Source organism: Cynocephalus volans, chromosome 2, assembly GCF_027409185.1.
Source record: "Cynocephalus volans isolate mCynVol1 chromosome 2, mCynVol1.pri, whole genome shotgun sequence".
NCBI lineage: Eukaryota > Metazoa > Chordata > Mammalia > Dermoptera > Cynocephalidae > Cynocephalus > Cynocephalus volans.
In genome coordinates this window covers 13,523,119-13,538,496 of record NC_084461.1, presented here as the reverse complement: position 1 = coordinate 13,538,496, position 15,378 = coordinate 13,523,119, and the positions used below count along the sequence as shown (strand labels likewise).

At 40.6% G+C, this 15,378-nt stretch overlaps 1 protein-coding gene across 1 annotated transcript in view; it reads right to left on the bottom strand.

Moving 5' to 3' along the window:
• TRIO (trio Rho guanine nucleotide exchange factor) overlaps positions 1–15,378 on the bottom strand; it is a 335,145-nt gene that overhangs the window by 166,500 nt on the left and 153,267 nt on the right. Inside the window, exon 9 of the mRNA XM_063086904.1 lies at positions 9,689–9,919. Coding sequence (XP_062942974.1) covers positions 9,689–9,919 — 231 coding nt within the window. The remainder of the gene's footprint in view (positions 1–9,688; positions 9,920–15,378) is intronic.

Sequence of the window (15,378 nt, the reverse complement as noted above, 5' to 3'; positions counted from 1 at the left end):
CAGTTATGAAATCCAGCTAATACAACCAAACACCCTCACGAGGACGTTGCTTCTTTTACAAATATGGATAGATTTCCCAGATTGCCAAGAAATATTGAGTCAATATATGAGGGGTCTTCAAAAAGCTCATGGAAAGATTCGTATTATCTTTTAATTCCATTTTTCCACGAACTTTTAAGAATACCCTCGCACTTGTCTAAATAACATTTTAAAGACATGCTTGTGAAATCTTTTAATTTAAAACATAAGATTATCAAATCATGGGGCTTTATCAGTCTAGTTCTGCCAGCTGCCTCCCCGATCTCAGCCATGGCCAGTGACTGTTATTATTTGCCCTGTGACCTCAGTGACCACAGCACTGGCACAGGACTTGCTGCTTTCCTTCCAGATTTGAGGAAAAGGGCAAAAGCTGACCCCATTCCCTGGGCTACCTGGTTCAGAGGCAGAAGAGCAAAGCCGGAGGTCTACACCACCTTCCTCTCTGTTCAGAGGACGTGGTGCAAGCTCATTTTTCTGCATGCACATCAGCGCCCTCTAATGGACACAATGACAGCCCCAGGGTCAAAGATGGTCCAAAGTGTGACGCCAACACTTAAAACAGATTGCATCTCTCAGCACTTCAGTCAAATATCAGATGTGCAGAAAATTGTACATACTGTTTAGCTTAACTCCCTGTCTGTAACGAAAAGGAAACCAAGGCCCTAATTACAAGATTGACCGTGACAATGGCAAGTATGATTATGATTGTTTATTAACTAATAATTTTCCTGCTGTGTGAGCACCTGCTGCTGAAGCAGGTGCTTACCAAGGCTGTGTGTGTGCACGGAGCCACTAGCCCTCACAGTGAGCCATGGTAGATACATCCTCATCCCCATTTTACAGGTGAAGACACAGGACCTAAGTAACAGTATCAGTTATTTTATGGACTTGGACCCAGGTCTGGCCTCACGGTACATTCTCTTAGTCTCTGGTCTACATTGCCTCTTCTTCCAGGTTGGCACAACTGACATACAGGTGGCACAATGACATAGGAAAGAGCTCCGTTTTTGTTTCAGAACAGTTCAGGCTATAGGCTAAATAACCTCTGAGGAAATAGCACTGTCACAATGGACAGCAAAACTGGGTTAGGGCAAATCAGCACACACTGACCCACCCTCTGTGAAATGCCTCAGAACTGGCCACAGGCACTGACTCCCCCATGCTCACATGGCAGGGTCCTGGCCAACTTGTATAACCTATCTGTAAAGTCACTGTGTGTAATAAGTCCCTACTACCTAATATTCATTGTGTTTTCTGGATTCATGTTTCTAACTAATTACTATTTCTTTAAGAATTTTTGAATAAATACTAAATCCTCATAAAAGAGGATGCAATTCTCACAAAGCCTATGTCACAACAACATGCAACACGAGGACTAATGTCACATTTTCCTTTAAGATGCAGAGGGGTGTGTTTCAAATACTCACTGGAGTAGTTCTCTACCATCCCCATGCATCACATCACTGCCATCAGCACCACTTATTGAGTGATTCTTCTGTGCTATGCTTGGGAGGGCAATATAGGTCCATAATCCCTTATACACAAAAAGCTCTGCAATTCCAAATATTTTTTTTAAAACGTGGTCTCAAAATTCATTTGGCAATAAAAACTGGCCAGAGGGTATTTGTAGCCTTAATTAGTCCCTTTAGTGTGACTCCTTGTCACTGGCTACAGAAAAAGCTACACATTTGAGTCGGGGGGCTGCCCAGACTCCACTAGGACTGCCATGTATCATACACTGTTACCTTGGTAAACTGAAAAATTCTGAGTTCCAAATCACCTCTCTTCCCAATGGCTACAAATAAAAGAGAAAGGACTTTAATTATTATTCTTATTAAGCAAGAAATTGAGGTTCAGAGAAGTTAATTGACCAAGAAAAGATTCAAAAGCAGGTCTTCTTGACTCCAAACTTACATGATTAACCATCACTACACTACAGTACTGTCTGTAAATACTGTCTGAAAACTTTAAAATATTTCTAAAACTAGAGTTCCATCTCTAAGACTGCAATTTAAAAACTTGATAAGATATCTGACATAAAACAATCACGAACATATTAAGCTAGTCTATTTTTACTGATAATTTTGGGTCCAAAGAGCATTCAGAGAAATATACAAATATTTGTCAACTCCAGCTACTGTTTTAAAGAGACAATACATAGAGAATAGCTAATAGTGTTTCTGTCATATTAATGAGAGCTCCTTCTAAATCACACCTTATGCACGCAAAAGTGAAAACAACAAATTCTCCTGATTCTACATTCATTTAAAAAATACATGAAGAAAATGAAAAACAAAGGTAATTATAAAATACTCTGAATTTTTTCTTTTTCATGCAAAATTAGATTTTTTTCCAGGTGCAAAATATGAATTTGCTCCCTGCCCACCCTACATTCTCTATAAAACCAAAATTAATAACTTGGTTTTATTTTAGTTGCTTTCTTGTTCAACCACTGTTGGCTTTTATTTAAATCATTGGGGAAACCAATCTAGAAATGGACATATTGCATTTTGTTCTTTCTTGACTACCAAATCAATGGCATTTTAATGATAAAACAAAGGATAAATGACAGACTAAACAACATCATTTCAGATTTGCTAAGCATAAGTAGGTGACCAAAAAGGAGAACTTTCACATAGATAATGTTAATTTTTATTAAAGCTTGGTGTTTAGCATTGCTGTGAGGATATACAATATTGTGCTATTAATGAAATTTGCCTATGAAGCAAATAAAAATCACAAATGAGGGAATACGCTGAGTTTAAATTACTGGAATATCCATAGTCATCCTATCTTAGGCTGACAGTTTTTTCCCTCGTGTTCTGAGCATATTTTACATCTGGAATCCTATTTGGTCATATCCTTCCCTTCCCAGTGGAGGCCAAGGTCAGTAAGACTGAAACTACATCATTCACCCTAAAGCTCTCTGATCACCGGCAGGGAGTCAGACAAGGCCCGAGGCCCGTGTGAGGAGCTGGGCTCAGGGTACTAGGCTGGAAGTCAGTGCAGGAGTGCGCTTTCTCCACTAGTCCACTCCAAAATGTTTTTTAAAAAAAATCTCTTTAAGTAGCTATTTTCCTTCATAGTTATGGGCAACTGAAGCTTCTAGGAAAGCCCTTTCCCCCAGCCCCAAAAGCACCACTTAAAAAGTCTTTCTTTAATGGTTACCAGAAGCAGGGAAGGAAAGGGGGGCAGGGTGTGTGTGTGGGGGGGGTGTTAATGGGCACAAAAGCTACAGGCAGACAGGAAGAACAAGTTCTGGTGCTCTAGGCTGATTAGAGCTAGTATAACTGTATTGTGTGTTTCTAAATAACTAGAAAAGAGAATCTTAACTAATCACCACAAAGAAAAGATAAATGTTCAGGGGGATGGGTATGTTATCTATCCTAAGTGAATCGTACAGTATATCACATATTGAAACAATACTCTGTATCCCACAAATATGTACAATTTAATTTTAAAATAAAACAACAACAACAACAACAAAAACAAAAAAAGTGTCTTTCTTAAGTAACATTTTGATTTTATTCTCTGATTAGCTCAGAAGTTAAACACCATCCCCAAATCCAGAGTGGTGAAGTAATAAAAACACCACGAGGCTTCCTGGAGCTTCATCCAAGTCATTAGACTGTTCTGAGTATTAGTTTTATTTCCTGGAAAGTGAGGGGTTCTGGCTCCAAGTTCTATAATGTGCGTGACATAACTTTTAAAAGTGAAATGGAACAAACACTGAATTCGAAAACCTCCGTGGACTTTTTGGGGACCGAGAGAGGCAGCGGGAACTTTTTAGGTCTCACACCACAGCCGCCTGATAGTAATGATGTGCTCTCCACCACATTTCTTTATTTCTCTCCACCAGAGCCCCAATCTCTTCCTTTCTTCATTCACTGTTTTTTGAAGCCAGAATCAAGTCTGTTCTAAATATATGTAATTATTCTTAATATGGAAAGATCTTTTTAAGCAATGGTTTCTAGAACATGACAAAGCATACTAAGCCTAATGCTCACTTGGGAAAAAGAAGTTATTAAAAAAAATGCCTCAGGCACGTTACACACAGCAAGCATATGATACAGAACGAAACTGGCCTGCAAGCGAGAGCTGCTTTGCTTTATTCATGCGGGAGCACAGAAGAGGAGTGAGCCTGCTCCATGACACCTTCCTGGCTGGACAGGGGACATCAGAGAACCAGTGCAGAAGGCTCACAATGAGGAAGCAGGCTCTTAAACTCTTACATCACGTCCCTACCCTTCCATCTTACTTCTAAAACAAACACAAATCACCAGTTCTTCTGGTATTACCCTAGTTTTAATTACATAAATACATGACATCTCTTAACAAAAACAAAGCTTAATGAGGAAGGAAAAAAGTTGGTTATTATTCATACAAATAGTCCCATCTTGGATATTCCCAAACCCCAAACTAAAACATCACTTTATTACTCTTCGTTAATCCTTTCAGTAACTTCCTAAACTTTTAAAAATTATTTTTCCCATTCTTAGTTTGGAAATAAATATGAAATAGTCCAAAGTTGTCCCCCAAAATCTTCATATGTGTAGATGTTACCTGGGAAACTAAGGTTATTATGTATAGCTTACATCTAATCGTTGAACTATATAAATATTTATAAATACATATATTATACACACACATACCTATGTATGCACACATGTGTGTAATCTTCCCTGGCCAGTGAATCCCCAGGCACTTTCGTCCTAGGGGACCCTGTCAATGTGGCTGGCACCCAATTAAAGGGACTCCCAAGCTCCATGGGGTTGGCTCTTGGCTATGCCTGCCTGGGCCACCCTGGCCTGTAACCCCATGCCTGCTCAAGGCTTGCTGGCCTCCGCTCCCTGCCCACTTCTGTCTACCCCAGTGTGTGGGCTCTGCTTCCTGTCCGCTGGCTCACGGTGCCAGCTCACACATCCCGCACTCTCATTATCATATCCGCTTTGCAGGGGGTAGAATCATCCCTTTTCCCACTCTTTGTCTTCCCACTGTTTACCTTTCAGATCCTTCTGAGCTGTGGTTACTAAGATTACTAGATTACTATCCAGTCTCTTTGATGCTCACTACTAGAGAAGGTAACTAAGAGCTGGTTCCAAACCTACCAGGAAGATCAGCACTCAGCCTCTATCTGCTCCAGCAGGTTTCCAGCCCCGTCTAAACTGACGCCCTCCATCCAGGACTCCCTAATTCTAACTGAGAACGCTTAGAAAAGATGGCAGTCCTGTGGCTGTTCTTATCAAGAGACACAATCAAAACTCTAAGTGTGGGAATGTAAACAGAAGAGAGCGTCAAATAGCCAGCGCTATATGATGACTCTGATGACTGGGATAAGGAAAACACGCCACTGACTTAAGCAGCAGAGGACACGGGAGGTTCAGGAACTCAAACTTCACTTTAAAGCTAGCTCTAGTGTAGGTGGTGCTGACCGAGAACCCGAGTCAAGAATCACTGACTGACATGTGGCTTTTATTAGCAAAAGGATAGAATCCTGGGACCCAAGATAGAACTGTGAAACAGCTTCTCTAGAGACCTGAAACCTTAGTGTCTCTTAGGCCTCTTCTGACTTCCCTTCTCCTGCTGGAATTCAACATTAGAGACCCTCATTTTGCATGCAGACAACCAAAATCTTTACTAGGAATCTTACAATCCCAAAATTCCCATGCACTGAAATTATCCCTTCCTTTCCTTAACACCCCTAATTCCCCAACTTCAATCAAAGCTTCCATGCTTTTGGGCAGATTTCCCAGAGATTAGGCCAACCATCCTAAATGAAGAAACTTTTAACCCCAAAGAATCTTCAATTATTAAAACTGTGAATTCCTTACATTTCTTCCTCTACTTGTTCATTCATTCAACAAATACTGGGCCTCAACTATTCTGGACCCATGGGCAACACCAGTGACTGCAACACAGATGGCTGCCTGGGGACCTTTCACTCCTGCTCTGCAGGACTTGTCCAGGACTTGCACGGATGTGTGCATGGGAACCTGGCCAGTCTCCCTGCCTTCAGGCTGCTCCTCCAGTTCATGTGTCTCACTGCAGCCACTGCAATCCTTCTGGTGCATGCAGGACGATGCACCACCCACCACCTACAGAGCCGAGCTGCCACGCAAGGCACACGAGGCCACAGAGCCTGACCTCAGGGTGGTGACATGCGGGGGGAGCACCAACTCTTCAACAGGCTGGCCCGTGCACAACGAGAGTGAAGACAAGTATAAGCCAGTGAGCACCATGGAGCAGCAAGATGAACCTGATGTCCCCTCGAGTAACCCTCACAACCACACACAAGTCACCTGGCGCTACCTCTCAGGTATTCAGGGCAGGTGAGCCCGTGTCCCAAAGCTTAGAGCAACAAGTCCCATGCCTTCAGCATGCAGGCCACGTCTTCTGTGGCCGGCTCCAGGTGACCCTTCCCAGCTCCAGCCCCACCCATCCCTCCACATCCACGTGGGGCACCTGCGGCTCTGTGGCCAGACCCTGCCCTCTCCTGTCTCTGCTCTCCCTGAAATCCCATTCCTCAACCTACTGACCTTCTACACATCCTTCAAAAGGCAGCTCAAACTCCACCTCTTTCACGAAGACCTTCCTGGTACCCCCGGTATGACAACTGTTACTTGTACTTCTATGGTAAGACTTTTCATTTTTCCTTGTACACTAGACCCTTGACATTCGAGGAGAATATAGACAAAGCTCTCAGGCATGACCCAATTTGCACAAATCACTAAAGCAGAGATACACCTCCTCAAATGCATATGGTGGGTCGGTAGTAACAAGGATGAACTAGCCAGTGTCATCTCCCCTCACTCCTGACTGCACCTCGACAGGCATGATCCACATTTATGTCTCAGCAAATTTACAAATGACAACAACCAGACATAAATGCTACATCTGAGTACATTACGGGATAACTTATTAGACTATGAAACCATTTGCTAAAAAAAAAAAAAAAGAAAAAGAAAAAACTCTGCTCTTACTAGTTATAAATTCCCTGAGAAAAGGAACTTGGAGCTGGAGCTGTTCAACATATTTACCTCTGTACCTCTCGGAGCACCACACATTCAATTAAGATATTTTGAACAAAAAAGGAATGAAGTGTGGACTAGAAAAATCTACAATGGATTACATTTGCATGGCTATTTTTAAAGAATGTTAGGTAAAGGCCCAACAACAGCCTGGAGGGAGTTCTTCCATGAGCTAATTCCATGGGGGTGATGTTCACACATGTGAGGGGCTGCCAGGGGAAAACGGGATGCTTTTTTAGCAGAAGGTCTCCCTGCCTGAGGGGCTTCTTTTACCAGAGTTGGCCTGCTTCAAGAAAGTAGATTTATAGGGCCATCCACATCCCCATAAATCCCAACACGCTGCATGATTTAGTTACACGTTGGAGTAACTAAGTCCCAACAATCCAAGAAGAGCCAGGCAAACTGAACTGGTGAGGGAGAAAAACAAGTCTGATAACATCCTGCTCTGGTCTATGTCCACAACAGTTACCCCACGTGAACAAGTACAACAAAAATAAATTATCTTCTTATAGAAAACTAAAGCACACTCTAAACTAAAAAACAGCGCTTAGCAGTAACACGACCATTCATTCATTAATTCAACCAACCAATCATGGAGGGCTACTCTGATAGTAATCATAAGGCAATGGAAATATGAGGTACTTCAAAAAGTTCGTGGAAAGTTTGTATTCTTTTTCTTTCTTTTTTTTCTTGGCCACCGGCCGGTACAGGAATCAAACCCTTGATCTTGGTGTTGTCAGCACCAAGCTCTAACCAGCTTAGCTAACCAGCCAGCCCTGTATTATCTTTTAATTCTATTTTTCCACAGACTTTTTGAAGTGCCCTCCCATTGTATATTATTTGATCATCAGGAAATGTGACAAAGAGTTTCGATTTTGTTTGACATTTGCTAGCAGCCAACACGTGTATGTGGGCAAGTCTTCCACCCTGACCCCCCAAGCTTTGATTTGGACAGGTATTAAGTGCCATGCAATGGCAGCTTTACCACCTCTCCTGCGCTGCGCCTGAGGGCCACCGACATACCTTATACAGAAATTATGAAATGGCTTCTGTTTGTCATGAGAAACAAAAAAACCACTAAACCAAAATTAACCATGTTTTAAAAAACAACTGTCCAATGCCATTCTCCCACTGTTACATTCCCCCACTGTTCCATTCCTCAAGGTACGCTTTTGTTTAATATTTGTCTAATATGTCCTTTCTAATAATTTTCAACAGACAAGTGTATACTCTTTGGAATGGTTGTTTTCATAACATTGTAATCATTCCATACCTACGTTCAGTAAATTGCTCTTCTTTTTTCTCAACACTATTTACAGTTGCTTTTTCATTGCCAAAAACAACGAAATAAAAAAGTTATGGTATTTTGAATTGGCTTGTTATGTTCTTGTGGATTTAGATTATTTTTGTCTTTACAAATTTATCTGCTGCTGATAATATCTTCTAAGGCACTACTACTTTTTTCACTTATTCTCAGCTCACCTCTTCCACTCTAGGCTTTATACAGCAAAAACTTCCCTATATGTCATTAATTTCTTGAGTTTCTGAAAACTGTTTTCAGTTTTGACATCCTATTGTCAAAGTGTTTGCTTTGATTAACATTATCAGCTTTAATATCTACTCCTTGCTTTACAAGTCAAGCCTATGTAGCAATTTCCTGCTTGCATAACAAGACCAAACCATTCCAGATCATTAATCAATAAAAACCATTTCCCTTAATGAGACCACAGGACGACTCTCCAAAATCTCAGCCCATTTAGCACAAACCGCCCCCACCTTCAGACGCTTCTTGGGGAGATGGGAATCGGAGCCCCTCCAGGTGTGAACAGTGCACGCAGAACGTGGACGCACAGGGAGGGGAGAGGGGCTCTACTCCTGACATGCTGCTTGGCTGCAGGCCAACCTCCTGGATGGGGGGGCTTCCCTGTGCACCTCAGAATTCCTCATGCCCAGAGGTGACACCTCATTCATTCCCCGTTTTTCCATCTTAGTGAAGGACATGACTATTCTCTTATCTACCACTAAAGCTATATTTCATATGCTCCAACAGCTTTAACCCTCAAGACCCTTATTGTACAATAAGAAAATAAGTAGTATGGGGAACTGGACTTACTTTTATTTTTGTAACAATGACATAAGAGATGTCAACTGCTTAGAAATGAATAGTCATAATAGTCCACTTCCATGAATGAGACAACTAGTTAGAAAGCCCCTACATGCACTATCTACCATGTGGGAAGAGAAGCGTGATACCTCACGGTGAAGTACTTGGAAAAACAGACAAATCTTAAGCAAATTGCATCAACACAGCGATACAAGCACCACCATCATTTTCACAAATAAGTATTACTGATGATGATCTGTTTTGAAAACACAACTCTCAGACTCTCCAGCACAGGCCATGCATCATCACATGTGCTCAGAATGTGGAACTTGTGGCTGAGAGCAGCCTGCATGTGTGTTCTCTAAGCCCTGTTTTTGATCATGGTCAGCAAAGAAGCACCACCCTCACCTCCTACTCACTCCAGAAGCACAGGAAGTGCCAATATGATGACACACTCACCCAAACTCAATTCAGTAAGAGCCATCCCCCAGGAAGAAGAGTGCAATGTGAAACTGACCTGCTGCACGTCCTGCTGGAAGACACACAGCTGCAGCCTCTGGTGGAGCCGGACCTTGCGGTGCTGCCAGATGTTCTCCAGCTGCCGCTGGTGGTGCAGCACTTCGTGGATGACGTCCAGGACATGGTGCACGGCTTTGGAGTAGTTGGCAGAGGCCGTTAGGGAATCAGAGCTGCCGGGAGTCAAGGGCCGCTGGAGCTTATCAAGGAGTGACTTCCCATCCTGGCTCACCTGCCCACAAAATAAATGAGCGATTAGTCAAAATCGGAGGCTTTGCCCAGACTGTGCTGCAGATGTCAACCTTGGACGCATGTGTTCACACACGCATGCACACGTGTACACACACACACATTTACACACACATTCTCACACAATCACACCAGCGTAATTTTACTCAAAGGTATATTTTATATAGAATAAAATAAAATTCAAAACAACCCATCAGCTGTTCAATTACATCACAAAACCAAATGTAAAACACTGAATTAAAATTCATTATCACAAATCATAGTAGTTACTATTCTTAATGAATAAACATACTCTTTGCCTTATATGAACTAAATGAGCTAACATAAACTGCATTGCTAGGATACCTGCAAACTAAAATTTAAAAGTAATAATTTTCTCTTGAGATATTATGTTAGAGAGAATACAACACATCATCACAATAGAGCAAAATTTTAATGCTGAATCTTAAAAAAATCAATAATCTAGCACTAGGCAAAGAACATGTACTTAAACTTTCTGACACAGCTAGATAGCAATTTTACATCACAAAATAAAAAGAAAATTAAGAATGCCATTTTGTTTGGTATATGAACTTTAAAAAGCAATTTTAATTAAATTAAAAAGAGATTTCAGTGTTATACTGTACTATGGCCATTAATTAGCAAACTACAATTACATGAAAGCATTCAGACTAACCAAAGAAATACAAAAGGATAAGCATGGACTATGGAAAGAAAAGCATTATGTATTTTTCGTATTTATAAGTGATTCTTAAGACTTATCAATAATTATGCCAGATGTGATAGAAAAACATGAGGTCAGACAACACAAAGGACAAGTGGCCTCTAAATCAGCCAGGCCGTGGAGGAGGGGCATCTTAAGGATGTGTCCTCTTCTCCACATCACTCTGCTCAGATACTTCCCAACCTGAAAAACTCCCTGGGTTTCTGGTTAAGGAGGAGCGAATAGGAGACTTTTTAACAGACAAAAACATTTTAGAGGAAGCCCTTGGAATAAAGAAGGGCAGGAACGGAACGGGTGAATGGGACAGGCTAACTGAGAGCCTCTGCAACCACAAACCAGTGGCAAGTGAGGCCTGTGGAATTCCCTAATCTCCTCCTTTAATCCTTTTATGACTGCAGTTACGCTGGAATGTAACATGTTTATTTTTCAATACTTGAATGTGAGGGCTTTGTTGGAAGTCCTGACAATTCCTTATGAAGGCTTCATAGTTTAAAATTCATCTAATACATTTGTATAATGGGTAAAAAAGAAACAAGTTAATCACTGAGTTAGTGAGAGTTAAAACAAAATGTGTTAAAACAGAAATAGGAAATGTAAGAGTCTTCTCTAAAGCAGGAGTTCTCAGTTGCCCCCAGAAGTCACTGAAATTTGTGTGGGCACTGCTGATACAATGATTTTGAAGGGAGGCACAAGGATTGATTTGGGGAATGAGGATTCAGAGAAGCAAGGTACTATGAAAGGAGCAGGATATTGCCACATAATGAAGAATTGTCCCGCTTTTTGTAATCATCTGAGCTAGGCTGTATTCAACATTGAAACACGAAGTTTTTTTCTTTTTGCTTAGTTTTAAGATCATTGATTTTTCCAGGAATGGAAAGATCATGTTAATCAAGGAAAGGCAGTGCTTGGTTCTTTTTGGAACTTTACAAGAACTGCTTACCATTTCAACATATCACATCACCACAACAATACCATTCTCAATATTTACGTCACCAATATAACACATGTCCAGTCATATCTGTAGTTGCTATATTCACAGTGGTTTTATATATATGGCCAGCATCTAAACATCTAATTTGTTCTCTTCTAAAGTAGATATACTTAGGCATTTATAGACTAAAACATATTTTACCATAAATCACTTTTCTTTTGTCTCAACTTACATTGTAGTACATACACAAGTTATCTATTGTACATATAAACTATATGTAAAGATAGATTAAATTACCTACACATTTTATTTTATTATTTTATTATTACCTACACATTTTGTTTTATAGGCATCATAAATTTCTGTTATACAATGGGGATGTTGCACCTCCCAGAACTGAGAACCACTGCTCCGAGTCATGCATTTCACATTGTGTAGACCCTAGAAAGAACTCCTTATAAACACCCATAAGTCAGGAAATGAACACCAGAGCGTATGATTTGGTGAACATGTGTCAGGAGAATATAGAAGGTGTGCAGAAACTCATAGCTGCCTCCCCAAAGCCCACTTGCCCCTCGACAGCCAAATCCCTACAGTCAGAAACAGCAACACTCCAGCTATAAGGCTGCGTTTCTTGGTCTTGCTTTTATATATGAGTGGCCCATATACAGAAGTAAAAAATGCTGAATGGGAATTCCAGGAAAGCTGCTTAAGGGGCTGGTAAGTTGGCAGGTACGCTCATTTCCCCTCGCCCCTTCCTCCTCCCTGCTGCCAAGAACTTGGATGAGATAGCTGGAGCTTCAGTAGTTGTTGATAGCTCTGAGGCAATCATAATCTTTTAGCTCACCTGCTAAAAAGGGCTACATAGAAAGACAGAAGGATACAGAGATCCTCTTACTAACAGAGCTACCACACTAGCCCTGGAATGCCAGTCTTTAGACTTCTTTTACATAGGCAGAAAGCCAATCTCTATCTTAAGCCATTGTTTTGGATCTTAAACCACCAATGCAAAATGACAAATGGGTTCCCAGCCCTCATCAAGTTTCCAAAAGGCAACCATGTGACACCATTAATATTCTACTGAGAATGAAATAATCTGAGCAACAATATTCCAGTGAATCTTTCTTTCCTTGAGTGTCTCTGCAAGTGTTTAACAGATCTCGAGAGCAGGTATCATAACTAGATTTAGAATGACATACTTGCTCATAGTGGTGGAGAGGAGGTGGCGAGTGTCTGTTGAGTAAGCGAATATACAAATCCCTTCATAGAAAATGACCCATTAAGCAGAGCTCTACCTTTCAGGAATTCACAAGCAGGAATTAAAGTGTCTTTGTTAGTGCCACTACTGCTACTGTCATTTACTGGTAGTGACAGTGACAGCAGTAGTGGCAGTAAAGACCCTGGGTAAGAAAACACCTCCTGCACTCACTAAAACCAGACAGCGTGGAACTCCAAATGCACATTCATATATAGCATTTCTCCAATAAACCTTTTCAAAAATAATTCTATTTTATTTCAGTACAGCTTTTGCAGATTTGACAATCAAAAAACTATTATTTAAGTACATAAAAGATATCATATATACTTCAGTAACTTTAGTTACTAAAATAACTATATATTATATATCTTTTAATAACTTTAGCAAGATGTCTTGTTTGTAAGCACAGTAATACTATGTGAAAAAAATACGCTATAGCTTTATGAAGACTACTGTTCTATTATATAGAAATAAAGATTTTAAATGGTACAGAATAACCAGAAGAAAATTAATATAAGAGATTGTAAAGTACATAGCAGCCAAAAAATTCATATATAATGTAAGTACTAAGATAAGTAATATAAGTTTATGGCATGTGTTGTAATTCTGGATTTCTTTAACTACAGAACTAGGCAAATGGCAAATGAATTTACTTTGTTATATGTTTTATTTGAAACTCTTGTATCTAGCTTCCAGGCACTCAAACCCTGTCCCACAAAGGGGTAGCAGCTAAGAAAAGAAAATTAACTTTCATTATCAAATAGCAGGACTTTTCTACAATTTCTTAACAGATCAAATTGGTTCCTTTTTCAGTCTGCTCTGTTTTCCACAGAATATACGGTGGGGGACTTGAAGGACAACTGAATTGACATTTTATAAATACACTTATGAACTAATATGCACTAATATCTAAATGAGTTAAGAAAAATGCAACACTAACTAAAGCAAAAAAGTAGTTAAAGGTAAGTTTAAAATTTTATCATATTAGAGGTATGTTTGTTTCTAATATTTAAGAGGAAACTTAGCTGTTTACAAACCAGAATGGTCTGGATCTTGAATATTTACTCTTAATCAAAACTGCACTTAAGATTCGTAACCAGAATTTCTGCATGCCACCTTAAAAAAAAAAGTTCCACAAAACCTCACAGAGACTTGCATATTCTTATTTCTGATACTTGAATCTCAACACTTCCCATTAAATCAGATCAGACCTAAGAATCTCCAGCAGACATACTCTTCATTTACACAGAGTAAGAACATTGTTCTGGCCTAAGGAAAGAGAATAGTACCTACACATTATTGCTTCATGTTGCAAAAGCAATAACCACCCAAGGACCAAGTAAATATGATCTAGAAATAAGTCAATTAAGTCCAAATGTAGTTTTAGATCTAAAAGTGCTAGGAAATTACATTTCCAAGATAAAAACAAAAATAGAAAAAAATACACAAAAACACTTAGCCTGTTATAAAGAAAAGTTGGTCCTTCAGAACTCTTATGAAATGAACCGCACTATTTGTACTGACTCAAGGCCAACAATGTTTTGATTCTTTTGCAGTCTTGGATCGCCACGGTCTGTAGAACAGACTGCCCAGGAAGCCTGGCCATGATTCTACTATCCTCTCCAACCCTTGCTGAAGTTAATCTCATATCGAGGTTCTAATAAAGCAAAAAAGGGTAAAAAAGGGTCAGCAGGTGAGTTCCCAGCTTATTTTGCAGCAATAGTTGACACTCCTTAGCCAAATAGCTGAGCCCTTTATCTGTGAGTAAGGAGATCAAACCTATCTAAAGACGGCTACCTTAAGAAGCTCCTGACACGGCAGTGAGTGACATGTCCCCATGCCCCAGAACAGAGAAGGCTGGTTTTTCCTCTAGGCAAGGTTCTTACAGTACAGACTTCCAAAAGCTGATTTCTATCTCTTTCTGCGGTTGTTTCTTAGGCCAAACCAGATCAATCTAACCTTGCTTGACTCTCCGACACCTCTACCCGCGATTATCAGAAAGGAACAACCAAAATAAAAGCCAAACACGGAACTGCTGGAGCAGCCCAGTCGGCAGAGTCAGATGTTTGTGCCTAACACCGTGTCCTGTACACAGCACCTGGGCTTGACTTCCGTTGCTACTATACTTCATGCTCTTGCTAGGCCTCATGCTGAGTTCTAGGGTAAGGAGAAGACAGCTGTCTGAGGACTGTCGGCTCTGACGCTGCAGCTGAAGCTGACATGGCACTCTGTGCATCCACAGCAACACTGCATTCGTTAATGAGGCTCTGAAACAACCGCTTCTTAGTGACTCTGTAGCACGGGGACTCAGCTTCCACACACATTGCACACAGACGGTTTGAGTCAGTCCACTGTCAAGGTGATTCATTTTGCTGTGTTCTTCTCTTACACTAGTAACACTAATCATGCTAACACCCACTTACACAGTGCCCTAAAAACGGAGCTCAGCCAGCTGTGCGGGCAGCCAACCAGTCATTTCCACAAGGCCCTGCTGAGGCACATACTACGTTGACACATTTGTTAAACTGA